The 26,948-nt window shown below is 40.7% G+C and overlaps 3 protein-coding genes across 4 annotated transcripts in view; all 3 read right to left on the bottom strand.

The window, feature by feature from the left end:
* Positions 1 to 1,434: 1,434 nt before the first annotated feature.
* Positions 1,435 to 9,715, bottom strand: serbp1a (SERPINE1 mRNA binding protein 1a). Of its 2 annotated transcripts, none has more exons than XM_062555414.1 (9): positions 9,367 to 9,715; positions 6,886 to 7,069; positions 6,471 to 6,614; positions 6,286 to 6,357; positions 5,674 to 5,748; positions 3,642 to 3,816; positions 3,402 to 3,443; positions 3,106 to 3,297; positions 1,435 to 2,553 (listed from the first exon to the last, which is right to left on the bottom strand). In XM_062555414.1, the coding sequence occupies exons 1-9, from the start codon at positions 9,617 to 9,619 to the stop codon at positions 2,494 to 2,496; spliced, it is 1,197 nt and encodes a 398-aa protein (XP_062411398.1). In that variant the 5' UTR covers positions 9,620 to 9,715; the 3' UTR covers positions 1,435 to 2,493. The 2 variants fall into 2 exon arrangements, with proteins under 2 accessions (XP_062411398.1, XP_062411399.1); XM_062555415.1 differs by having other exon boundaries at positions 6,286 to 6,354.
* A 2,823-nt stretch (positions 9,716 to 12,538) lies between these two features.
* On the bottom strand, positions 12,539 to 20,941 carry hsd17b7 (hydroxysteroid (17-beta) dehydrogenase 7). Its single transcript, XM_062556977.1, has 9 exons — positions 20,817 to 20,941; positions 20,146 to 20,349; positions 19,619 to 19,711; positions 19,373 to 19,487; positions 17,622 to 17,816; positions 16,656 to 16,760; positions 16,464 to 16,520; positions 14,355 to 14,453; positions 12,539 to 13,834 (listed from the first exon to the last, which is right to left on the bottom strand). Exons 1-9 carry the CDS (start codon positions 20,852 to 20,854, stop codon positions 13,730 to 13,732), a joined length of 1,011 nt encoding a protein of 336 aa, XP_062412961.1. The 5' UTR covers positions 20,855 to 20,941; the 3' UTR covers positions 12,539 to 13,729.
* Positions 20,942 to 21,233: 292 nt separating this feature from the next.
* The window catches only part of ddr2a (discoidin domain receptor tyrosine kinase 2a), a 37,945-nt gene continuing 32,230 nt past the window's right edge, over positions 21,234 to 26,948 (bottom strand). The window contains exons 12-17 of the mRNA XM_062556308.1: positions 26,793 to 26,948; positions 26,458 to 26,585; positions 26,146 to 26,343; positions 25,727 to 25,961; positions 24,996 to 25,145; positions 21,234 to 23,704 (exon numbers count right to left, since the gene is read on the bottom strand). The exon at positions 26,793 to 26,948 is cut by the window's right edge and continues 77 nt beyond it. Of these exons, the coding sequence (XP_062412292.1) occupies positions 23,573 to 23,704; positions 24,996 to 25,145; positions 25,727 to 25,961; positions 26,146 to 26,343; positions 26,458 to 26,585; positions 26,793 to 26,948 (999 nt within the window). The 3' untranslated portion in view covers positions 21,234 to 23,572. The remainder of the gene's footprint in view (positions 23,705 to 24,995; positions 25,146 to 25,726; positions 25,962 to 26,145; positions 26,344 to 26,457; positions 26,586 to 26,792) is intronic.

The raw sequence follows: 26,948 nt of genomic DNA, 5'->3' as shown, positions 1-26,948 counted from the left end.
TGTATTGATGACACACCATCCAGTCTGGATTCATAATTTAAGTGTTTGATTTTATACACCTGTGGAAAGTGACCTGATGAAACCCATGAATAAGAAGCCAATGAAGAGTAACAAAGGAGGTACAAACATGCGTCTCTGATTAGACCAGAGGTGCTGCTGTGGAATTTTGAATGTGATGTGTGGTCTCACTACACAAGCAGGTAGTCCAGCTAACAATGTATTGCAATGGCCTGTACAGATTGTGTAGTATTGTCATATAAGGTTAGATCTTCCTAATATTGTACAAGATTAACAGATATGACTATGACTGAGGCTGCATTCTCAGATTTGTAGCTGGTGTTCCATTGATACACCCAAATTACATGCTGTTTTAGCTGGGGGTCAGGCTGTTTTCGCTGGGAATGCCAAGATTGGTTTTAGAGTTTAATCTGGAGGCATCATCATCTAGACTAAAATATCCTTGAAATAATGTCAATCCCTTATCAGAAACAGCACTCATCAGGTGGGAAAGACAGGTAAAGTTGAGTGTCATCTGCATGTGTTTGATGACATTTCCTATGCATGAGAAACGACAGACCCATACGGTCCTCTCTTTCTCAGGACAGTTTTTTTGTCAGACATGTTGGATATGTCCATATCCTGAAAACAGGACGGTGGCCACTATGTCTCACAAGCTGTGTTTATGATTCATAAGACTATGACAACCTGTACATCTGATGGACCATCAAAACCATTTTCTTTTGTAGCAACTGCTTACAGAAGGTGTGCCAAGATCTTGAGGGAGTAAGCGGAGCATAGTTTCATGTTCAGCCACACATTTTATACAGGCTAAGTCAGGCCACTTTGTTGGCTATTTACGAGATGAAAGCTACAAAATAGCCATCCCATCATCTCCATGAGATGTCGTCTAGGATATACATGACCAGCACCTTTTAACATGACATGTGCACAGAAAAATAACCCATATGAAAATAGTGGCCCTGTGTTACATTGTTGCTCTCTACATTTAAAGGGACATTTCACCGATTAGCATTGAGCTTTGTATCTTTAGAACGTTTTTGAATGGTTGCGCATCATTCCCTCAGTTTGCCTTGAGATGGGAGAAATACGGATTTCAATGAAGCCCACGAATAGGACTTCCTGGATGTAGGAATTCCAACATTGAAATCCGTATTTCTCCCATCTCAAGGCAAACTGAGAGAATGATGCACGACCATTCAAGAACATGACTGGTTTTCTAAAGATACATCCTAATTGGTGAAGTGTCCCTTTAAGGGCAATAAACCTGCAAGTTACAAGGGGTTATATACATGGAAGCTTTGATTGTTGAGAGGGGAAAGGAAGTTTACCACGGAATTAAGGAGGGGAGGGAAAAAAAAAAAAAAAAAAAAGTATCACACACACTGGTTGAAAACGCCACACTACAATCAAAAATGAATCGACCATCTTTTTAATTATGGACAGAGGTCTATATAATAGCAGGGCTGGAATTCACACATTTTTATAAGCACTTAGTTGTTCCACGCTGAACAACCGTATTTCTTTCAGAGCAATTGCGCAGTAGTGCTGTTGGTAAAGCATAAGGGATAAGAAAGAATGATCACTTGTTGTACAGATAATTTTTTTCATGGCCAGGCTTACCAGGTGAGTTTACATCAGTTTCAGTAAACAGGAGTGCATCATGTAAACATTTATCAAATTGATGGGCTGTTTAAGAACTTAAGTGGTGTAGAGTACATCTAGCAAATGTATTTTGGTTTTTCCCCCAGATCCCAATTTTTCCCCAAGTCACATTCATGTCATCAGGTTGTTTTAACTCATCTCAAGTTTCATAATCACCAGTGGCATATAGATGGATGAGCTTGGCATACATCTTTAACATTTAACACTTGAATCTTCCATGAAGATTCATCCAAGAAACTCACAGGGACCATTTTTACCATGTCTAAGTAGCTGGACCCCTTGAGTGAAACAGAACTGAGAAGTTCTGCCTATTTCAAATGACAATTTACCAAAGGCAGTAACCTTTTTCAGAAATACTCAACATAAGAGCTTGTCTGATCCCCAAGGTGCTTGACTGGAGGCAACTGTTTACAATAACAAAAAGCAACCCATAGGATACCACACGTTTACTGCCGCACCTTTCACATCTGTTTGGAAACGCGCATTTTCAAGCAGCAATACAAAAAGTATCCATGAAGAATGCATAACCTCTGAAAAAAATACTGTATGAAAACATCCCTGCTACCTTGTTTTCTAAAATACAAAACCTCTACCAATAATTTGCTTCAGAGTAGCAAGAAGTCCTTTCCTTTTTTTTCTTAATTTTTTTCCTTTTTTTAAAACAGGTAAAATTTCAGTCCTCAGGGGGTGAATGGCAATGGATGACAGTCTTCCATCATTTCATCTGCTGAAGGATCCTTAAGCATGCAAGCCTCGTAGAGGAGGGGCCCAGCGGGGGGGCGCTCCAGGTCCAGCTCACTGGGACTGGACTCAGGCAAGGGCCGGGAAGGCCTCGGGGTCGTCCACGTTCGGGACAGACACTCCACTTGGCTGCGGAAGAGAAGATGAGAGCAGAGCAACCGTATCAGTATGCGTCAATCTCTTCACAGTTGCATACATTGTATTAGATGTCCCACATCCACAAAAGACTGATTATGTAGAAAATGGAAGTTGTTACATGTTGAATGCCTATATTACTTAAATTAAGAATTTCACTACAAGTTCTTTCGTAAACTTTGAGTACCGTTTCCCCAGTGACGTTGCATTTATTGCTTTCTTACACACCGAAAAGTAACCCTGCCCACCATTCCCAGCAACAGCTCTCAGCCATCATGAACTTTTGGTATTCAAACTCTTTGGACAAACAGGTTTATCAACATTGAAAAAAAAAAAACTAAACCTTTTTAGCATTCTACAACCCAAGGGAATTCACACAAAACATTATCTGGGATCTTTTTTCAAAAAAAAAAAAGAAAAACCCTTTTGCCTTAATTTGGCATTTTGGTGACTTTAAAATACTGTGTATGAGAGGATAGATGCCCCCAACAGTTACAGGCAAATAAAACTGGGTCAGCAAGTAGACAGCATCAGACTAGGTTTTACCTTATCAGTGCGAACACCGCGTGGCGGCCTGGCGGTTTCTGGTCCATGGCCTCCGCGTCCTCCTCGGCCTCCCCTGCCCCCCCTTGGGCCTCCGCGTCCGCGGCTTGGGCGTCCCAGATCTCCAAAGTTGATCTCCAGCTGAGATGTGATGTCATGGGCTGGCTTCCTTGAGGCGTGATCATCGTCGCCGGTCTGAGAAGAGTTTACTCAGGTCAGTACATCTTGGTCTACACAGCTGAATAGATTACTGCTATAACCTTAAACAGCAATAATTCCTGAATATTATGCATACATACCACCTTTGTGTCGATATCCCCTTCAGTATCAATCATGCCAGGCTTCATGACAGAAAAGAAACAAATCTCATAAGAATCACCTTTATATTGGACATTCAGGATTACTTTACCATAAAATATTTACACACCTTTTTTAAGTTACTCATATTTTTAATACAATTGCAATAATGTTTAGCTATACACATTCATAAGCAAAGTATTTCAATACATCAATTACATAATTTGTGGAACAACAGCTACCTCAGTTTTAGACTTGTGCAGAACATATCCTTTCTTCCATTGGCTGTCGGCTCCCTCGTTGGCCTTGCGGATGTTGAACTCCACCTTGGCTCTCTCCTTATCCTGCACGGCCTTCCATTCATCAAGGGTCATTTCTTTGGCCCCTTCCTCTTTCACCTCTCCGGCCTCGTTTTCCCTGGAAGGAGACATGGCAAATGGTAAGGACATTGCTGACTACAGGTGAAAGCATCAGAGTAAAGCTCCTTGCCCGTTCCCAGATGAACAGACACAAAGCACGGGTGGTCAGAAACTGTCGCACTTTGGCCTCGGATATACAGGAGTTTCCCGTTTACCAACAAAACTAGATGAGTGCGCAGCCTTGGGCTAGAAGACGCTGAGTGGCCAGTCACAACATTATAAAGTTGACCTAATAGTCGGCTGCTGTAAGCTACAATCAGCATTTTTGTATGCCACTGTTGTCTCAATGATGATAACATCGTATTTCACTTTGTTGTTAATTTTACCATCGTCATTTCGAATGGTGCGGTTTTCGGCACTTAAACTCATTGTAATCTTTTCATGGAGAGCACTGCTCTATGTCATGGTGCTTTCTGTTGCGCACGCATGTTTTTGTGATATTGCATAGAAATCTATACTTGAACCAAGGATGCGTCATGAACAATGGGTGTTGCATGCATAAACAATAGTTAATTAGATGCATATGACTGCTGTATAAAATGCTAGTTGATGACTACAGTGTAGTGCTAGTTGACTAGTTAGTTTACTCAGTTGATACGGAGGGGAAACTCATGCTTTAAAGGGTCACTTCACCGATTAGCATTAAGCTTTGTATCTTTGGAAAACCAGTTATGTTTTTGAATGGTCGTGCATCATTCCCTCAGTTTGCCTTGAGATGGGAGAAATACGGATTTCAATGTTGGACTTCCTGCTTTCAATGATGTAAAAATCATAATTTTGTTTCATTGAAAGCAGGAAGCCCTATTCATGGGTTTCATTGAAATCCATATTTCTCCTATCTCAAGGCAAACTGAGGGAATGATGGACGACCATTCAAAAACATGACTGGTTTTCTAAAGATACAAAGCTTAATGCTAATCGGTGAAGTGTCCCTTTAAGCCTTCTCCCTCTGAACTGTAGAATGACACACCCACTCTGGTTTGCAGACAAGACAACCATTAGGTTCCAGCTCTGAACTTAAGTGCCACAGTCAAACTGATTTTTTATTTGGTTAAAATGATGTGAATGGTTCAAATGTTGGTTCGGGAATGGAACTGTTATCTGCCGGTGGAAAAGGGCTATTTGATGTCGCCACCACGTGGTCATGAAGTTCATGTACACCTCAAAAGTTCCAAAAAACCTGTGCTATTAGCGCTATTCTATTAGCCTAGAAATCTAGACGCCCCTAGCGGCAACACATCTCATATCTACTAGTCTCCGTTGACTTGGGAGCTGTCTAATCTCAATGACGGCCGACAACCATTTATCCCACTGCTTCGATTGAGCCCTGCTGTGGCGAGTTCTTAGACCCTACATCTTGATGTGGGTCTAGCTTGTTAGGCTAGTACTAGATCCTTATGGCAGGGAAAATCACCGCCATTGTTTTCCCGTGGTGTCCTATTGAAGTGTTGTCACTCTGTTCCCTTCCACTCTGGTGCTCTCGCAGTACTGCAGGTTTGGTTCACAATGCAGTCAGCTTCTTTTCTTCCACAAATGGTCATTACATGGGTGTGATTCTGCATTCATCATGGCAAAAACCCTGTGCTGTATCATTATCCTATGCACTACACAGTTCTATGCCGTGAATGGTAGTTTTTGGATCGATTCCCGTTCCCATAACCAAGAAAATCGCAGGGAAAATCGCGCACCATCATTTTTCCAGTGTCCTTTTGAAAGCGTCACCACTCCTTTCTCTACCGCTCTGGTGCTTGTGTAGTACTACAGGTTTTGTTCGCAACACAGCAGGTTGTTTTAATCCACAAATGGTCATTATGTGGGTGTGATTCTGCGTTAGCCATAGCAACGGGATACTCACTTGTTCTCAGAGTCAGCAGGGGGGTGCTCCTCTCCCTCTGGGGTCTCCTCAGTAACATTTGACTGGTCAAGCTCACTACATAGGGAGTGAAAAGACAATTCAATATCAGCTCAACTCACACACTCAAATAAAAGCACAGCTTACACTAGCACACAATAACACACAAATATCCGTATCATTTTGAAAAGGGAGGAGACATTTTCGTGCTGTGCAAAACATCTGGGATTAATACTTGATGACCAGATACACCAACCCTCTTCTCATTAATGATTCTCAAGGTTTTAGGGAATTTAGGTTTCAGGAATTAGAGTAGACTACCGAAGCCTTGGCGGCTGCCTAGCAGGTAAAAGGCTATAGCCTACATTTAAAAACAATTTATGAGGTAGAAACGATGCCACATGTCAAAATGCAATGCTTTCGATGGTACTTCGAAAGCTTTGTTTCGATCCAGTGACATTGCAGTCATGGAAACTGAACGTCACACTTTGGTACTCTATTGGAGTGGGCCATTTCCAATTAACTATTCATTATCTTTACTATACTGGTTTAAGTGGACACCCAAGCAGAACTCACACAAGATTCAGTTCAGTAAAAGATTCAGTAAAAACTAACCTCAATTCATCCTTGACAGTCCCCCAGTTGTGAGATCCACTTCCCCCACGCTTTTCCTCAGCTTTCAGGCTGCTGAAGCAAAAGTTTATACTTAGCTGGGAGAGACAGTACCAGACAAAAACATAGACTGTAAAATAGACTAATGGTGAAATAAAATCAATAGCAATTGTGCGCGCATGACTTACGATCGGTCACTGCCGCTGTGTCTGTCGAATTCGCGTTTTCCACGAGCATCAAAGCCGTCGGTTCTGCCAATACCCCTGCCGCGTCCTCCTCCTCGTCCGCCTCTGCCGCCACCACGGCCCCTGAACGGCCGGTCACCAGCAGGCCTAAGAGGCATTCGTAGACAAGCGTCACAACTTAAATCTTATCCAATTAATGTTTAGTGCATTTTAGTATATACAATCTTGCGGTTTTCTTTTAGCTATATTGTATGAAGCACTACAAGAAAAGGTTTAGGATTTAAGTGTGATACGGAACACATGACGACACACCCTCAGCTATTAAAATAACATTCATATGACTTGACTTTCACAAAGGGTGCTGGTACTTCACTGCAAGGAAACTCATTAAAATCCAAAAATCATTGGTGTCACTCACTTTTCAACTGAGAACTCTCCACCCTCAGCAGGCTTCTCATCACCAGGCTTGTCAAAGCGGCGTTCACGTGGTGGCCTCCGGTCTGTCCGCCTCTCCGTGGGAGGACGCCCCTCCCCTTGACCCCCCTGCTGCTGAGACCCTGTCTGGCCTGGCTGGTCAGGTCTTCTGCCCATTCTCCTCATCCCTAAAATAGAAAAAAAAGAGGTTCTTTAAGACTCCAGACAGGTGGTAGCTGACCAGTTCATAAAACAACTGTAAGCCAATAAATGTCGAAAAAGTGACCACTTGGTTCTACAGATCTACTGAAAGGATTTGGTGCTTAGTCTATTTCAACTGATATCAGGCTATGATCCATCTGTGACTGTTTTTTAGAAGTCAATAAACACTTATTCTATGAACATTTTCAGATCAGAGTATTCAGTCACCTCAATGTGTCTGAGGGAAATAGCATTTGCATCAATGCATTGCACCAGTAACAAGGTTTCTGTGACAATGGAAGGTAAAGTGAAGTATTGTTTTTATAACTGTACTCATTAACAAAATAATTAAAAGAGTTCTTTCAAACCTATTCCACATGGATATTTTGTTCTCAAGATGAATGGAATGTTAATTTACATATAATGCTGGTAACACACCCATCTAGCATTACTCATTCTTTAAACTTGTGACACTAGCCAAGTAGTGTATCGCTGAAGTAAACACAGTCCAACTCGTCCACCACAAGGATCGATGAATGAAGATATAGATTCTGGCAAAATATGAATACAAAATCCATTTGGTCTTGTGATACTAGCCAGTGACATGGATATCAGTTTGACCATGTTTTTAAAGCACACTGCTTGTGCAGTTTTTAATACAACTCAACAACTCTGCTCTTCATATAACTGCTATTCTGTTTTGATAGTAGTGGTCACCTTATTACAAGTGTATGCAGCCTCACTAGCCAAATACAAAGTAAATGACTTCAATAGGTTTTTTATGTATACAGTCTTGTATAGATAATCATTCACTCTTGAATTGGACAGTGACATAACTAGCTTCAAGACATAAAAGGACTGAATGTGATTTTAGGGGAAACAATTTATAAATAAATCATTTTACAGAAGTTGCAGCCCATTTGTAATGCAAAAGGCTACAAATGTTTGGGATTTAGACAAAGGTATACTAGAGGATCATCTTTGAAAACGAACACCGGTCTTGATGTAATGATACCAGACTATACATTTGATAAGTAAATAAAATAAATTAAGTTGAAATGTGCATGTATGTCGACTATTTAAAAAGGTAAAGGACAAAATGCATGTGTATATCCAGAATCGTTTTGTAATCGACAAACACAATCACACAAACAAATCACTTGAATATTTTGGCTTAAAACACACCTTTCAAACTATAACTAATTAATGGTTTTAACTTAAACCATTAATTATTAATGATTGGCATTGTAGTGAACATTAGAAGAGTATTCTGAGTGAAATACAGGCAAACCAGCTAGATTAACGCCATTATTCTCGCTGCGTCTCGACTAAGGATGCAGCCTCCAGCGGGATTGGTTGAGCCCTCCCTCCACCTACCAAAATAGACATTTGCCAGAGGCTAGCCACACACCCCAGCAGCTGGTAACTAACTAACACGTTCGTGTGTGCACCTGTCTGGTCTTCTCTCGTCTTGCCCAATCTGACAGACAACTCGACATTTTACCGTTCCCAATTCTTGTTCTATTTCAACAATTCAGCAGCCAACAAATATACCACTTCTAAACAAGTTTACTGAATGGGTGACAAACAGCGTTTTTTGCGGAAATCGTTAGATATCCAAGGTAGTACACAAACTATCCTTCATGTGCGCCTCTAACTTTAACGCACTAGAGGGAGTGACTATCCTAAAGCTTGTTGACGCTTAAACCTGCTCAACTTCAGCCACGAGGTTTGTCACGCAACGCTAAAGCTCGCTAGCCATCATGATGCGTGAGCTAATCGGCTAAGTTAGCCTGTTTGCTAGTCTTACTGAGTCACTGTGTGATTTCACACCAGACCAACAATTAAGTGATTTGTTTGACTACATGGCGGGAACACAAGCACCATGTTCGCGTTAAATGCAATCTATATCAGAGTACAACAGAACACCATGGGATCGTGCGCACATTAACATTGATTTGTCAACATGCATGCGAGGGCCACTTCCCCAAGTTAGTGTGAACAGGCCTAAGCCACAGGAGATGTAAGCTAGTGTTTGATACACATACCAGAAATACGTAAAGGGAAAACATGTTTCTCAGGTGAGTGATTATAAAGGTGTTAATGCAAAATTCGCAAGAAAACCGACATTGTATTCAAAGCTCTCTGCTAAGCATCCCAAGTCCCTTACACAAAAGGGACCATGTTGACCTCATGGGGGGGGTTTGGACTTTCAAGCGCGCAACTTGCACCAAGACATTAGGGTCTTCAAATTATAGACATACGATGAAGTAAACAACCATACCATCCTTCTTGAGGGATACGGGTGCCTGTGTTTCTTCTTTCTTCTCGGGAACAGGGATCTTCCTGTCTTTCTGAGACTCTTTTTTGGCCACCTTTGCAGCTTGGCCAGCAGTCTTGGCGGTACCGCCAGGAGCCGCGTCCTTCTTCTTTTCTGCCTCCTTTAAAACCTCGAATGGGTCATCTTCGTCGTCTAATAGCTGGTCGAACCGATTGGTTACAACACAGCCAAAACCTTCTTGCAGATGTCCGGGCATGATGGCGCCCCTTCAGCAGGATTCTCCTCCGATTCTACGAGGCTTGGTGCGAACACTTCGCTAGTTGATGCCACAAGATGGCTGGGAAAGGAATTGCCTTCTCTTCCGGCGTGATAGACATCCGGGACTTCAACTCCTGCGCCATGTGGGGAATGTAGTCTTGACAGGCGAGGGCTATACACAGAGCTATGGTAGGAGAACTACTAGTCCCAACAATGCCAAACAAACAATGCACTTGCCTCAAGTGAAAGTCTGCCTGTCAGTTTACGTGCTGAGGGATGCGTTTTCACGACAAACTTGAAAAGCCTGTCAAGAATGTAGCTGCTCTAAATAATATGTAGAAGAGTTTAAAATGTCAGTTTGCAGACTTATGCAAAGTTGTAGATAGTGCTTGTTGATGGAAGATAGATGTAGGCATAGTCATACAAGTTTCTTTAAAACAGCCTATCCACTGTGTTTTTCTTTCTTTCTTTTTTTTTTGATGTGCAGTATGTTTGGCTGTGTGTGTGTGTGTGTGTGTGTGTGTGTGTGTGTGTGTGTGTGTGTGTGTGTGTGTGTGTAGCTGAGATGTGTGCAACATGTTGATGTAAAATCTGCTTCTATCATTGCATGGTCTTAAAAGTATGGAAGCACATGCAATAGCCTAAGCCTGAAGAGTAGGCCTAAGAGCTACAGACAAGATCAAACTGTGTCATGGACTTCAGGCTGTTAGAGGCTGACCCATATTAACTGTCTTATAGCCTACCAGTTGGCTACCAAGCTTTTGTATGTTGAAGAACTGCCTTGGATTAAATAGACCATGAACGCTGAGCAATGACAATCGGCCTACAGAACGTTTTGTCACATTCTTTTTAGAAAGTGAATGTTGCATAGACATAGTAAAAGTAAAATGCATTTCTATAGCACATTTACACAGCTGACCAACGTGCTGTGAAAGACAAAAATAAAAAAGTAAACTAAGATACATACATACATCTCTACACAGGAACAGCAGGACACAGAAAGCAAGCGTGGCATGTTAGAGGGCAGAAAAGGCTAGATTATAGGTGAGTTTTATCCTGGATATAAAAGCCGTGATGATGGACTGTGAATTTCTTATATCAGACGACAGCTGATTCCACAAGTGTTTTTGCCTTTTAGAGCGGGGGATCTTTGTTGCCATAGCTATCTAGACCTGGGGGCTGAATGGGAGTGTATGAGGTAGATTGGGGCACGGCAATTTTGTGCTTTAAAACCATTAGCAGAATCTTGAATTGGATCCTGAAATGAACTGGGAATCAGGGAGGCTTAAGGCTGGGTATATGCTCCAGTTTTTTGTGTACCAGTCAGCAGCCTTGCTGCTGCGTTATGGGCCATCTGAGGGCATGACAAGTGATTGAGGGAGAGACCTAGTTGAAGGAATTGCAGTAATCAAGCTGTGATGATATGAGTGACTTGTTCCAGGCTGATATGACAGAAGGGTTTAAGTTTGGTGATGGTAGGCTACTCAACTGATAGAACTGTGTTTGACAACAGATGAGTTTAAATCAAGATAAAGTCCAGAGTCAGCACCCATATTTCTTTGTGGTTTGACAAATGAGGAGAGCTGTCAGGGAGGGGGTTATACTAGGCTAGACATAGGCCAATAGGTCACACATTCAGTAGAAATAAGCAGAAGGCTAGACGTATTGGAACGCATGGAAACATCAGGTCCATTCAGAAATGTGAAACGTGTTTATTTCGAATTTTATATTGTCGCCAGGCGTTCTGTACGTAGACTAGGCTACGTCATAATAGTCTAAAAAAAAAAATAGAATGAAAGCAATATGTTGCAGATGGCATCATCACAAACGGGGTGTGTGTGATGCAGCATCAACAGAACGCAGCGTCATACGGGAACGGGATCACATTCAAAACATCTCTCGAACACCTGTAATTAAAACAATAAATAAAATATCATCAGGAGAGAATAATGTCAAATTCAGTGAGTGAGGCAATGATTGAATCTTATGCTTTGATGTTTTTTGTGATGGCGACGTTTTTTATCTATTTCTGCGGTATGGTTTGGGCTTTTTGCAACCCAAAATTGAGCGGAATTGATGACGATATTCTTGAGTCCGAGACTCATTATCTTACATTTAATAACGACATTCCTTTGGAGCATTTGGCTTCGCCACAGCAACTGCAGAGAACACGGGACTGGATTGTAGAGACTTCAAAGTGCACTGCAGGATTTGATACCACTTTAATAGACGACGGAGGAGAACGTAGGGGACATCACACATTTACCTCTTCATGAACAATGGACACATTGTCTTTCTTTAAAGTAACGGCTCTACTCGCGGATAGCCTGCTTGTTTTTTTTTTTTTTTTTTTTTTTTTTTTTGGAGCGGCCACAGAATGGAATAACAGCTTTTAGACAAACTGTAGCCTACAAGTGTGATCTACAAGGCGGTCAGTGTCCTTCTTTAACCTAGGCTACTTCAATGAAATATAGGAAACTGAAAATGGAGCTCAGATTGTAATTGCTCTGTCTATCAGGCTATGAAGTTATTGCAAGTGAGGGGAAACGCTTCACAATTGAAATGGGGTGCAGTGTTCCAGTGCTGTTATTTATTTGGCATTAAAGCTTTAGATCAGAAATGGTAGGCTATAGCCTTTAACTCCTGCAGGTTAACTGTGTGTGTTCTTCCATTCAGCTTTGGAAGTTGACTAACTGCCTTTAAGTTTGTAGAAGCTCTACTGCTAAAATATCTTCATTATACTGACCTTATCTCAAATGTCATGGGAACAGTTCCACACACTGGGGTACGTTAACCAGACAAGTTCCACATTAAAGGTCTAAAAAACATGGTCAGGCTTTACCATTTGTTGTCTCTCAGAAAGTCCACTCAAACAGGACATAGTTATTTTCCAAAGTTTTTATTACACTCTGTTGGTAACCACGAATCACAGTTATTGACATGAATACATTATGTATGTCACATGTAATGCAGACTCATACGGTCATTGATTATTATTTAAATGGAATGTACACAAAGGCACTCAAAACACACCTGCTGAAAGCACAAAACAGTGGCATGTGGAAGACAATTATACATCCCAGAGGTAAAGCACACACTGTGCACCTATCATATTTTTTAAATGCATTTTTTTAATTGAATAAAACTTGCTATAGAATATGCCAACAAATAAATTCAGTGTAGGTAGCCTAGTTATCTGGAAAATAACAGGCTAAAAAAGAACATTGCCTAAGCAGCGGACATTTGATCACATTTCATAGAGGGGAAATGCAAACTGCCACACTTAACTCTAGAGAGCCAGTGCTATTGTGACTAGAGTTCCCATGCCGACCCAGGTCACAGCAATGGAAGGTGATGACACTGCAGACTCAGTGTCCCTGTGCCCCAGCCTGTCCTTTATCTGATTCCGGATGGCTGCTCTGTGTTCACAACAGAACAGTGAGGCTGAGAGGGACAGAGTGACATCATTCAAACCAGAACCGCTAGTGGTCCTGTCAAGAGGACAGTTCAGTAATGAGCAGATCATTTGGACTGATGTTCAGGGCCTGTTGTGGATTTAAATAGGATGATTATGTCACAAAGATATACTTTAGATGCAACATAATGCATTAGATGTAGACTTCACCTGATAGGCTCTTGCAGCCTGAAGGAATAGCAGAGCTGATGCAGCATCCCCCAAAGCAAATTGTACTGATTCCTCAAACTAGCACTGGAATGTTAATTATCTTACTATTCCCCAAAGGTCACATCATAAGACTTTACAAAACGTTTTTGTTTTAGAAGGGTAACTTCAAAGAGGTGACAGACACATTTCTATAGCATAATAAACGATCCTGTCATCGTATGTCATTTAATAGTGAAATGTGACAGCAAAAACAAAAAAATCTTTCTTTAAAATGAGCAACTATTGCATAATCACATGTTTCCTTGATGAATTAAATAAAAGTTGCCAAAGTTGTCTTTTGTATTGCATCAGTAGGTGTAAACTCATTGACCAAAGGACCTGAAGTGTGGGAACCAACAGTCTTTTCAGTGTTTCCATGTTTGGGTTGGGACCAAAATAGCCCTACAGATAAAAGGATTTTGCTCAAATTACTGGTGACATATATTATTGATTCTGATGTTCTTCCTCTGCCAATTTCTTCCGTAATTTGTCTTCAAGGTCTTGAAGCTTTTTATAAAGGGCCTCTGACCAGTCCTCATCAATATCCATCTAGAGAGTGACAAAGAGATTCATAGATGCAGTGAAGAATGCTTTACAAGACATAAAGGTATTAACTGAAAATGAAAATATTAAATAATGAGTAGACCATGTTATGATGCTTAGGATGGAAATAAAGCATAACACCAACAACAAAAAAAAAACAGAAAAGAACTGAAAAAGAACCCCAGTTTATATGCCACTATGGAAGTAAGGCTCAATACTTGAAAGATCATTGCTTGTACCCAAATGTCCCCTTGGTGTTAAAGAGCTATCCAAATAAGTTAGCAGTTGGTAGTGATGTTGAGTTGTTACAGGCTTTTGACAACATGTTTGTATAATGTTCAAATGTCCACAGTTTACATCAAATTGCACAGCTTTACCAGCACACATCATGCAACTTCTGACAAAGCTTTGTTGGCATGTATGAATTACAGGTGGTTTTATGCGGCTATAAACTAGCTCATTTCCAAGGTGATTCAATTGAAAAGAGATAAAAACAAAGACAAGCCATAGGGTTTTCTGTTCTGACCTTGTGAGGCTGAGTGTAGTTGTTGCCAAGCCCAGAGGTCAAACTGTGGTATTTGACCAGAGGATCCAGGGACTCAGGTTTCTGCATGAACAGCCAGAACTGCCAGAGAAAGGACAGGAAAAACAACAGATGAAAGGACAGCTGAGTCACAGTGCACTGAGAGGAGAGTACTAGGGGTTGTCCAAGGATATTACTGTGCATTCAATATCGGGAGGGGACGGTGGTGGTGGCGGGGCGCAAGGGACAGATCCATTAATCAAGTCATATCCGTCCTCTAACATAATCCTGTAAGAACATAAAGTATATTGTAACCAGCTTTCTACCTGATCAGACGGTAATTTCTGTTAAAGTAACTATAATGTTAGTCCTAAACAGTGATATTGTGTACTGTACATGCATTCCGCCCCTTCCACACTGAAATCACTAGAGACACCGTTTACCACAGTTCTGTACGCTTTACTCCAGGGGATGGTTTTACGACACATCATTGTAACAAGAATATGAGATGGTCATCTCTCAATAGGAGGGGAAGACAGAGCCTATCTTTTTTTGTTTGTATGGAATTATTAGGCAAGTAAACTTTTCTAACATACAGTAATTCTCTTTTAATCAAATCAATTTGTCCTAATACACACTCTCAGGGATTTATATCCCTTCAAATCAACAGATCTGAGTTTGGAAAATTTGCTTGCACTCAATTAATGGCACAAATAATACTATAGAGATATTAAAAAGAGACATTTGTGTCAGTAAACAAACTAAAGGGTGTGTTCTTGCTTTGACTGATATTTAGAGTTCTTTTTTTTAATTTTGTTTGTTTTTTATTCCACTCTTGAATCACATGTTCTTTTTTGTTGTTATTTGATTGTTGTTGTACTGTATTTATTGTTATCTTGGGGCATTGCTGCATAAAAGAGCTTTGTGTGACTGATCTTCCCTGAATAAACAATGGAGGAGGATGATGATGATGAGCATCCCCAGTTCAGGGGAACCCAGTTGTAATGTAAGGGGCAGAGGGCGCATGTTCTCCGACAGCTGTGTGGGACACATTTGTGGAGGGGTTGGAAGAAGTTGATGTGCAGTAGTGGGAGAAAGAAATTGCGACAGGAGTACCATAAAATAAATGGCCTATAGCCTATAAATTGAAATGAAAGTCATTGACTTTTCCATTTTTGGTTCATGCTTGAGCAGAAGAGCAGCCCCATGCTTTTAACAGGTGCAATTGACTTGATAAGCAAAGTGGGTAGATAAGCAGAATGAACAACTCTGGCTTTACTGTCGCCAAACTGAAAATGAAATGTACTCCCTTTACCTAAACATTAGACAATGCTATAAAGTAATATACATTCCTTACAATGTTCACATTCACTGTTTAGATGAAGTTAATGTTAAAAAGACAGCAAAATTAAACTAAGTAAACTAGTGTGTTTGCTTTACATCACATTCAGAACATCAACTTGATTGTAAGATATGCACTCTTGCAGACATGTGCCTACAGTACTGCCTGTACATTAAATTTCCAAGACAAGTTGACGCTCCTGACCTAAGATGGTGACATACCAGTGTCATCAAAAGTGATTTGAGTGAAAGAACTCTATAATTCATAGTGCGACTGTGGTGTACCCTTCCAAGCGTCTGGCTGGCGGAATAACAAAGCTGCCGCATATCTTGAGGTTACGAGTAACAGGAGCAACTACCGCTGATTAAAATGCATGTTATCATGTTCACTCATTTTAAAAGTAATAAAACTGGCCTACGTTGGTCTAACACAAGAGAGTGCGTTTAAACAAATATCAGCAAAAATGGGTTCAAGATGGCCACTAGAGAGCACTGTAAATAGATCGCCTTCCGTTTCATGAGGCAATAAAGAACACAGAATGAAATACTGTTAACAAACATGTTAGCCTTTCACTAACTGTTTCATCTATACCATCTGTATGACTGGTATTAGTAGAAATTGTTGTGCAGATCGTAAATGATTTCTATGATAGAAAAAGATCTGAGTAACAGTCAATATGTATTTTGATCTATTTGGAGAGGCTTGATTGTTATGCATATTTTTGTGTGTGTTGATTGGAAGAATAGTATGTTAATACACAGTACACATACCAATGCCTCAGCTCCATTGTAAGGTGTCAAGGTGAATGTGTTGGTGAAGACTCTAATCTGTTCAAACAAATGACAAGCAAAGAAGATGGTCAAATAATTAAATTATATAAAAGTATTACAGTTGAATTGTTTTATCTGAATTTAACTATTACAGGTATAATTACAATGACTGTGCTAAGTTTTTCTACTCACCAGCCACAAAATGGGCATGAATAGTGTCCAAAAGAAGGATGGCAGGATCCCATATGTCAGATTGGTCATTACCAGTCCTGGGCAAATCACAGACGAATACAAGCCCTGCAGGACAGGGCAGGCAATTATAAAGGTGGAAGATTTGTTTTCTGAATAATCACAGTAGATCATCCAGAAAAAGTACCTTTGTGAAATATGTCAGACATAAGAAGAACAATGATTGTGTTTACAGAGCACCCAAAATGATTTGTCCTCATCCGTCAACACACAATACCATTTTTTTTGCTTTAATATTGTGTTCAAAATTGACGAGAAAAACAATCAACTGGGTCCATTTTAAGATCCATATAAGGTGGAGAACTGAAAAGGCCAGAAAAAATTATGATAGTACATTCTAATGGTACAACGTAGTACGTACAGTACCATGCTCTGGCAGTACTGACATTCTCATAGCAAAGAGAAGTTTTCCACTCAGAGGTGGAAAAGTCCAGCTTCAGAAAGTCCAATCATGTATTGGTTCTACCTGTGCACTTAACACTCAAGACTCATCAATTAGCTGCTCTACTTGGCTGAAGGGTTGTACTAATGGTTGGCACAGATATGTGGTGGGACTTTTACTTTCTGAAGCTGGACTTTTCCACCTCTGGGAAAACTACATTCAGCGCAGTATGTACCCTGCTCTGGTAGTGCTGACATTCCAGTGCGTACAGTGCATTATGTACAGTATGTACACTGCTCTGTTAATCTCTTGGCTTGAATCTATGTTACCACAATTTCGGCCACAAAGATTTCTCTGCAGTTTGTAGTTACCCACTACCAACGACTCACCCTTGACTACGAATAAAAGCTCCGGGGCTATCTTTAATAAACAAACACTATCACTACAGTAAAAGCATAGGCAACACCACACAATAGGCTCTGCAGCACGTCACCCAGCAAAGTGGAAGGGGTAAGAGCTGAGCCCACCTGCTGATTGTGCTTGCGGTTCAGCGCAACACTGAGCAGGTCTGAGGCGTACTTGGAGGAGCTGTAAGGCTCCGTGCCCTTCTGGTGCTGAAGGTCCTCAAGGCTGAAGGCAGATCGGTGGGCATTGCTGGACGACGTCCAAATCACCTGCGAGGTTTGATCAGGCTTACATAATAAAGGTTCCAGCTCTCTGACCTGCAACAGATCAGGTGACAACAACAACAAAAAAAAACAGTGTTAAGGGCCGTTCACACCAAGAACGATAACGATAACGATAACTATAACCATAACGATAAAAGCGTCCACACTGGCCAACGATAAGAAAAGTCTCTCCTCATGTTAATGAATGTGATGGCTAGAATATTATGGGTTCTGATTGGCTGTTAGCTTTTTATCGTTCTCAAAATCGCTCTGAAAGTGATCAACAACGATATCGTTCTTCATGTCGTTATCGTTATAGTTTATGTGTGAACGTTGTCATTCATATTAACGAGAGCGATATTTATTTATAGTTATCGTTATCGTTATCGTTATCGTTCTTGGTGTGAACGAGCCTTTACTGTGAGACAACCTGAAAGTGATGATGGCCGACATCTCAAGTTCCTGGGACTCAGGACGAACACATCCGAGCATCCGAGCATCCGAGACTAATTGTTTTCGGGTCAACTAAGGGCTCTTGATAATGTATGCACTGGCTGTTGTTTGTTGGAAAAAGTCTAAATAAAACCATTTCCACTTAATAAGCTTAGTGATGAAACAACACATTGCATTGCAAACTACTGCAGAGAATACTACACACTCGAGAATCTGTGTACTCATGAGGTATCCCTCAGAATCAACTCTCTCCCACACTAGTGTATCAGACTCCTGTGCTTGGTGATTCTGATAAAAGATCCAGAGAAGACAAAGTGAACTAATACCATGTGTTTTTTTTCTGTTCAGACTGCTCACCCTGCAATGTTTTTGTAGCTCCCTAAAGGCTGTGAAAGAGAACTGACTGGTTCTGTCACCCACTGAGGGACATGACGCTCACACCTGTCTACTGCTTGGGTAATCTAGTGTGACTGACCACGGAGTGGACAACGAAGACGACGGAGCGCAAATAGAAAAACAAGCCCTCGGAGCAGCCTGCAGCCGAGCCAGTAAGCGATACCACAGGCCCTCCTCCTGAGGGAGGCAACCTGGTCTGCTCTGCCCCTGAAAGTTTAATGCATTCTGACTGGCTTGCTGAAAACACAACACCACTCAGCTTGGATGTCCATCTGGTGAGCATTTCTTAACCTTATAATCATGTCTCGGAAGATTTAAAGGGAGCCGGAGAGAGAGAGAGAGGTCTCTATCAGCACAATTCACCAGGTTATTTGAGAACACTGAAAAATGTTCATTGTAGTCTATGTCAGTTGCTAGTAGCTGACAAGTAAGGGGCGTTGAGATTGGTTATCTGACCTTCACAAGCGTGAAAATGGAATAAGTAAAAAGGTCTCTGTTATTATTGAAATACCAACATGCTAGAGGGTAGGTATTTCAATAATCCTGGGTGCTAAACAGGTTTGGGAGATACTTGCTTTTGTTAAACCATATAAACAAGAAGAGTTTTGTGTTGGTAAAGACAATACATTTCATGAAAGAGGACAGATGACAAAATGAAAAGAGAGCCTACTGCTAAACTTTTAAGCATGCTTATAGTTTGCATAACCCAGAACCACATATGCTATTTTGATAGGTTAATTTTCTGAAATCAGATTGCTCACCAAAAGAAAATGTCCAAATAGATTGGTGGCAAAAACCTCCTGTAGTCCATCTGAGGTAACATTGTCTGTTTGGGTAAGAATGCCCTCGGCTGTTGCAAACATATTGATAACGTTGCTGCAACAAAAACATAAATTAATCATAAAAGAAATCCATAGTCCTCTGCAAGTCTGGTAGACTATGTGATGATGCAGATAGAACTAAGAACTAAACCTTCAAATCAGCTGCACTGTATACAAACTCCTCACCATGAGAACAGACCCTTGAAAAAGGCTTTGATATCCAGTTGAGGATTGGGCATGATTCCAGCATTGAGATAGATGTAGTCCAGTCTGCTATACCTATAATGAACACAATAATGTGAGATTAAAGATGATTCTACTGACTAAAGTTGGATGGGGGTGATAGGCCTACTCTGCAATGGATGACATCAGGAGGCATGTTGAAGTCTGCATGATTTGTAAGAGTGGTATGTTGTAATTTAAACTATGTTAATAAAAAAAATGACCTGTATATGCAAGTTATTACTCACTTATTACATGACCTCTCTTAAATCGAAGGACTAATGTGGTTCTCTTAGATGCACTGAGTATCACAAATTCATTAAGTTCCCCGGGAGAGTGAATGAGTGAATGAGAATGAGTAACGCTAGAGAACAGGTTTGGAATCTCCAGTGATAACTCTGTTACACAACAGATCTTGTTTGAGAAGATGCAACTGATTTGCTGTGCCATGTTATGACAATTATGTCTTTTGATCTGATACTCCTTCCTACCTTAATTTGACCTCTTGGGCTGCATGTAGAACCGAGCGGAGGTTGCCCACGTCTAGTTTGAGCAAGGCCACCTCTGAATCGGGGTGAGAGGTCAGCAGAGCCTGTTGGGCAGCCTCGGCCCTCTGCATGTTCCTGCAAGCCAGGCACAGCTGGATCTGGCTGTCCTGAGTCAGGAGCCGCTCGCACAATGCAAGGCCAATACCACTGTGGGGACAAGTGACACCAGTTAGGCCTACAAAGTGCGGATAAGGTCACATTACTGGACTTACTGCCAGCATAGTTGGCATCACTTAGTCAATGGATGAAAACTGATTGTGCTGTCCCATTTCAGATTTAGGGATAATGAGAAAGTTTATTTCCCAGCTCAAGAGATAGCCCCTAAACGCTGGGTAAAATGTATTTGTCTAGCTAATAGAGGTTGGTTATCATTGCAGTCACTTTTAACCATAGGGCATAATTTAAACGTGACAATATAACACTATAATACCTGCAGAAACGCAACCTGACAAGTCAAATATGTTCATAATATATGTCTTCTTTCTTTATAAGCATGCCTAACTAACAATCCAGCCATCCACCCATGACATGTGGGGCACAACTTGTTTACTGCTACGGTGGTCTTACACTTTCCATCCTTTAGTGTAGAGAAAAGTAAGAAACGTTTAGTTTACCTGTTAGCACCGGTCACCAAAACAACTTTCCTCGTCATTTTGGCATATATCAAATATCTAATAAATGTTAGCTTTTCAATCGTTCATTTACAGGTCGGTACGCTGGCGTCCTCTCCACAGCGTAGAGCTGGTCATATCCGTGTCATGCTCCGCCTTCATGGTGTGATTGGATGTCACAGCTACATTAACCAATAGAGTTCAGCTCCAGTCTGGCCTTATCCAATACAAACCTGTTGCGAGCAACACATGTTATAAGCCGGTCTCCAATATTTTTTCCCCTAAATAAAACCTCTTGTTTTATGGTAGGCGATGGAAGTGGGCTAGAATGTATTCACATTAGTAGCCTAGCTTGTGAACTGTTGGAACCCCCTGATCTAACCAGAGCAAGTGAGACTCATAACAAATTAATCAGTCATTTTTTATTTTGTCAGTGACAAATATTTATACAAATCAGTCCAACGTATGCATTTTCATAAACTATATGAGGATAACAAATAACTGAATACAATGAATAAAGCTGAATTAAAGCAGTAACACAGAGATGACCACTATACAATATTTACTGTACATAATTAAGTCAGTATCAATAAACTTTTTATATATAATTAAAACCATTATACAAAGATGATGCAAAACCCAGGTACAGATAATATGGCGAATAAGTCTTATAATTCATACAAATAGCCTACAATAAAATGTTACCGCTTGAAATCAATCACCAAAATGATGAATAGGCTAAATCTATTGTACAGCCATACTTTCAAATTCAAATTGAAGAGAGGACACAACAAACTGGGATACAACAGAAACAAACTGTCATATTTGTTAGAATATGCACATGCTGGAATTAGCCTATATGTAAGACTATGCCTACATTGCAATCTTATTTTTTTTTTGGCTCAAAGTTCAAAGATAACTACAGTGGGTCCATGAGATATGGAACATAGCCTTTTAGTGTGTTACATTATATATTGTCATAAATACATCTTTATTGAGAATCTAGACATCTGGAAGCTTCCACAGATACTGTAAGTGTGGAAATGTGACCCAAAAAACATCTTTAATTGTTCTGAACATCACGTGAACCATCTACACCAAATTTACACAATCTCTCATTCCATTTGCCATTTCTATTGCTGAAGGTACAAATGTCATATCACACAAGACTTAAAATCCTCTCTCAGTTCATAGTAGTTGACATCACCTGTAAAGTTAGAAACAAAAACCCAGCTTGCACACGTTTTCACTGATTTCATTGGAATGCAGAAGAATAATATGTCAAAGCCTAACTTACAATAAACCACCATAGTGCATCTCTAAAGAAGTCCAGTTTTTTTTTTTTTTTATCAGAAGTGGATGTTTACAAGCATGTGGTCAGGTCAGCGTTTTATGAAGACCTGATATCCAAATGAAAAGGCTTTTTTTTGTTTTCCTGTATGGAGGAAAATTAGGCTTTACATTCATAAATGCATGACAAAAACATGACAATGAAGCATGAATATATATATGTCATTAGGAGCTGATCCTACAGTTTGTAGGACAGTAAGACTACATACAGACATGAACATTTTAAATGAATGGCACATTCTCATTAATGACTTAATCACCATCATTCACGGTGATGCAACTCTAAGACAGCATTAATTGAATTTGGTTTATAATCCTTGATAAACGTCATATCCACATTTTTGTTTGAATGCCCTGTAAGTATGATTTCTTTTCTCTCAAAACATTACGCATTTTACAACAATCATACTTGTGCAATAACAATGTCAGAATGATAGGAAGACTTGAATGTTTCTGGACACATAAAGCAAAATGGGATATGTTTGTGAGATTATTAAACAAACATTAAAAATCTGTTTTGAGACAACATAAATATTAACTTATACACTGTAGGTAGTTGTGGTGACATGTCTGACTGATAATTGTTGAGAATTTAACATAGTATCAGTCTTTTAAAAGTCTTTTGTGAACAAGTGATTGGCATGCATACAGTATGTGGGCTGATTCCATTTTTAGCATCTAGAAAAAAAGGTTTCATAAATAAAGAAAAAAAAGTGTGACTCTGTTCTGCTGTGTATGACTGGATAACAATAAGCAAAAGAAACATTCTTACATTTGTCAAAATACACTCTACACAATTCTCTACATTACCCATCGAACTGCATGTACTATTTACATTCAAGCTGTCTTCAAAATGAAAACATTTGAAAAACATGAGATCATTCTATGTAAATATCTTTTTTTTGCATTCTTTGTACATTAGTTTGGGGACATCTTTAATGACAACAAACCTATGGGTATAAAACCGTGGATTTTATTTGACAAAAAGTGCCTAAATGCTACATTTCTTTGGTTTGTCTCTATACTGCCACCCGGAGGTGCTGACTTGAAGTTGCTTTGGCAACGGATTGACAAGCAATCCCTGTTAAACACAGGGGGTGTGATTTTGTGAGTGTATGGGCTCTTCTCAACCCTCTCTCCTCTGTCCTCGATCCTCGGTCCTCCGGCTCTGATCTATGAAGAATGATGGGGCGGCAATGATGGGATAGTCTATCCAGTGCTCTTTATAGATCAGTGGGAACGAGCCGGAGGATTGAGGCTCGAGGACCGAGGAGAGAGGGTTGAGGAGAGTCCCATGTGTGTGCATGTCTGTCTGTTCACTGGTATTGTTTGCTGTTTGGAGTCCTGCGGGCACACAAAGTGTCTCTGGATGCGCCTGTTGTGGCATTCAAGGGGACACCATTCCAGGTCTAAACCTGGCATTCCAGAAGAATGCAATGGATTTCCTGGAAAGAAGGACGCTCCTTGGTGTTCCTGCGCCAGCAACTCAGCATGAGCTTGTAGAGTGGATCTGTACACATGGCCGGTTGTGGTAAGTAGATCTATAAAAAAAAAAAAAAAAATAGCCTTTCAACAAAGTACTTAAAGCTGTGACTGTTACAAAGGACCATAAAAGACAAACTTTTAATTCCATCAAGCTGAGGCTGAAGTAGGCAAGAAAAGGGCTCTTTGTTACAGCTTTTTCAACTGCTTGAGCATCATTTTGAAGAAGCAGATCTCAGGTCAAAGATGTTTTGCAAAATGAAACACCTCAGTCAAAACTACACCATCAGTGCTGGGCAGTATGTGAACATGCAGTTGAACTGCTATTACATTTTGCAGTTGCTTGGTAGTTACGGTGAGATGGTGAGACGGTGACGCACACGGTGAGAAAAAAACCCCGCATGTCGATCATCAAATTGAGGTTGTCACATGCCTCCCAACAATTGTGACCATGCATCAATAACAAACTTTTTCAACGTGTGCAAGATGCACAGAGGAGTATATATACCACCCAGGGGGATCGGGAAGATAAACCCCTTGGGTAGAACAGAGCAGGCATCAATGACAACATCTACATTGATGTGTGATGAGGAGGACATACTGTAGGGTGGAGTTCGAGGCTTGCAGTGAAAACGACAAGCTATGGTAAGGGGCCCTTAATGATCTCCACCAATATAAGAACAAGTGATGATCAGCTGGGTAGTCACCTGAGAAATGTAATGGCAGACCACTGACCATATACGGCCTAACATGACCGACTTGCCGAGCTCAAAGCTGCTCAGACCCCATGCACAGAGAATGAGCAGATAAACGCACTATGTCTGTTCTAAATGGTTGAATGAGGAAATGCAAACACATCAGACATTGTCATTCTCCAAATAACAAAAACTATTTGATCATCATGATCATTTGCTATTTATGCAAGGCTCTTACTATTAAACCAATTCTAAAATACCAGTCTATGATCTCGGCCATTGAGGACCTACAGTAAGATACAAATATCAGCTTATTGTCCTAGTGTTTGGTAGCCTTGGTCATGTTTGTGGTCCATGGACTTTGCACTGAGGGGCTATATAAAAACAGGCCAAACATTGTTCCATATCAGCATTTATAGGAACCATGTTTGTTGAAAAGTTCCTGTAACCTTGAACCCTTAAAACTCATAATAGACAATAGTTGAACTGCTTACCGGTATATCTGTTGGGTTATTCAGATAATATGCAAAATAAAACTGTGTTAGAATCAAGAGAGAGAAAGAGAGAGAGAGAGAGAGAGAGAGAGAGAGAGAGAGAGAGAGAGAGAGAGAGAGAACGCAAATATCGGCATTGAACATCTACATTTAGCACTAACCTGGCGTTTTTGGTCTCTGAAGAACTCTCCGGTGTTCTCGATCACCTGCTCATCGGAGAGCTGGGAGTAAGGCTGCTCTTTGCAAAAGGTCAGTGTCTCCCAAAGCGTCACCCCAAAGGCCCACACGTCACTGGCTGTGGTGAACTTTCCCTGCACAAGTAAACAAACATGTACACATGATCAAAGACAATTTATTGCACCATGTCACACACACAAAATGACAGGAACATTTCAGTCGAACGCTAGCAAACTAGTCCGACTTATATTGTAGCAGATGGAATCATCTTAAAGGACAATTCAAGTGTAAGAACAACCTAGGCCCTAGCCTGACTCTCGCCAGACCATGCTCAAGGATCTGGCGAGAGTCAGGTTACCTAGGCCCAGGGTCTATTTAGTTTTGAGTAAGACCTTTATTTGCATTTACAACTGCCTTTGGGGGCAGTAAAAAAAAGTAAATCACTATTTTAAGCCATTTACTAAGCACAAAAAAATCACATCTGTTTTTTTCCCAGCTACTCTTTGTTAGGAGTTGCTCTAGCTGTCTTTTCACCTCAAGGGTGTTCCACTGGATTCATGCCAGGTGACATATTTGACTAGGGACCTGATGAAACCCACGAATAGTCAACAAGGCTACAGATGCTATTTTGAATCATTTGACACAATGATCTACTCACTGTGTGTGTGTGTGTGTGTGTGTGTGTGTGTGTGTTAGAGCTTTCTACCAGCCTCACCAGTAGGATGCTCTCCCAGGACATCCAGCGGATAGGCAGCACTGCTCGACCCTGGATGCGATAGTAGTCCCCGCTATACAGGTTACGGCTCATGCCGAAGTCGGCAATCTTGATGGTGTAGTTCTTGCCCACAAGGCAGTTGCGGGTGGCCAGATCACGATGGACAAAGTTGAGCGAAGAGAGATATTTCATCCCTGAAGCGATCTGGGTGGCCATGTACAACAGATTACGGTAACTGGAGAAAACAGTGGAATTAAAAACAAGGCATTAATTAAAACGTGTCAAAGATTACATTAAATATATCAATTTAAATCAATATAGTATGTTCTGTTGGAGAACTGAAAGCTACAAGCAGACATGAACAAACAGATTTGTGTTAAGGAGCTGAGAAACACTTGGCTGGCTGTCATGACCATTACCTGACAGTGGGGGCATTGCTGAGCAGGGCGATCTGGCCCTCGGGTTCATGACGGGACAGGAATTGATTGAGGTCTCCGTTCTCCATGTACTCTGTGATCATGCACAGTGGGTCACTGCAGATACACACGGCCAGCAGACGAATGATATTGGGGTCTTTCAACCTCGACATGATCTTTATCTCTTTCAGGAAGTCGTTCCTGTGGGAAGTCGTGGGAAAGACCAAAAAAGTTTACAAATCTACAGTACATTACAGGTATTGGCATTACAAGTATTATAATTACAGGAATCTGAAAATGTATGCAGTTTCAAACCTGGCATTTTTATTGGCATCTGCTCTCAGCATCTTCACAGCCACCAGTACAGGCTGCTTTTCACTGATGTCAAATGAGAAGTCCTCATCCATGAAATCCTGCATGCCCTCTGCCTCACACAAATGGACCTTACAGACAACGAAAAAAAAACATTATGAGCATAGTAATGTAGTGCACTCATTCATGTATGAACATTATAAATAGTATGAAATCTAATGGCAAAGTGAAAACACATGTCGTTATTAACCCTATTTCAAAATATTTAAAATTCAATTCATTTGTATGGCAGTGAGAATGGCCATACATTATAATCTATGTATGTATAATTTACAGACCTCTCCAAACTGGCCCTCTCCTAGCTTTTCTTTGAAGGTCAGCAGCTTGCGTGGGAACTCCTCTACTGCCACGTCTTTCCCTGACAACAAATCCATCGTCAACGCAGGTACAGCGTAGGTGTTGCCCCCAGTAACCCCCTGCAGGTTAACAATGTC

Source organism: Sardina pilchardus, chromosome 15, assembly GCF_963854185.1.
Source record: "Sardina pilchardus chromosome 15, fSarPil1.1, whole genome shotgun sequence".
Lineage (NCBI taxonomy): Eukaryota > Metazoa > Chordata > Actinopteri > Clupeiformes > Clupeidae > Sardina > Sardina pilchardus.
The sequence above is the reverse complement of the archived record's forward strand: the minus strand, read 5'-3'. Positions and strand labels throughout refer to the sequence as shown.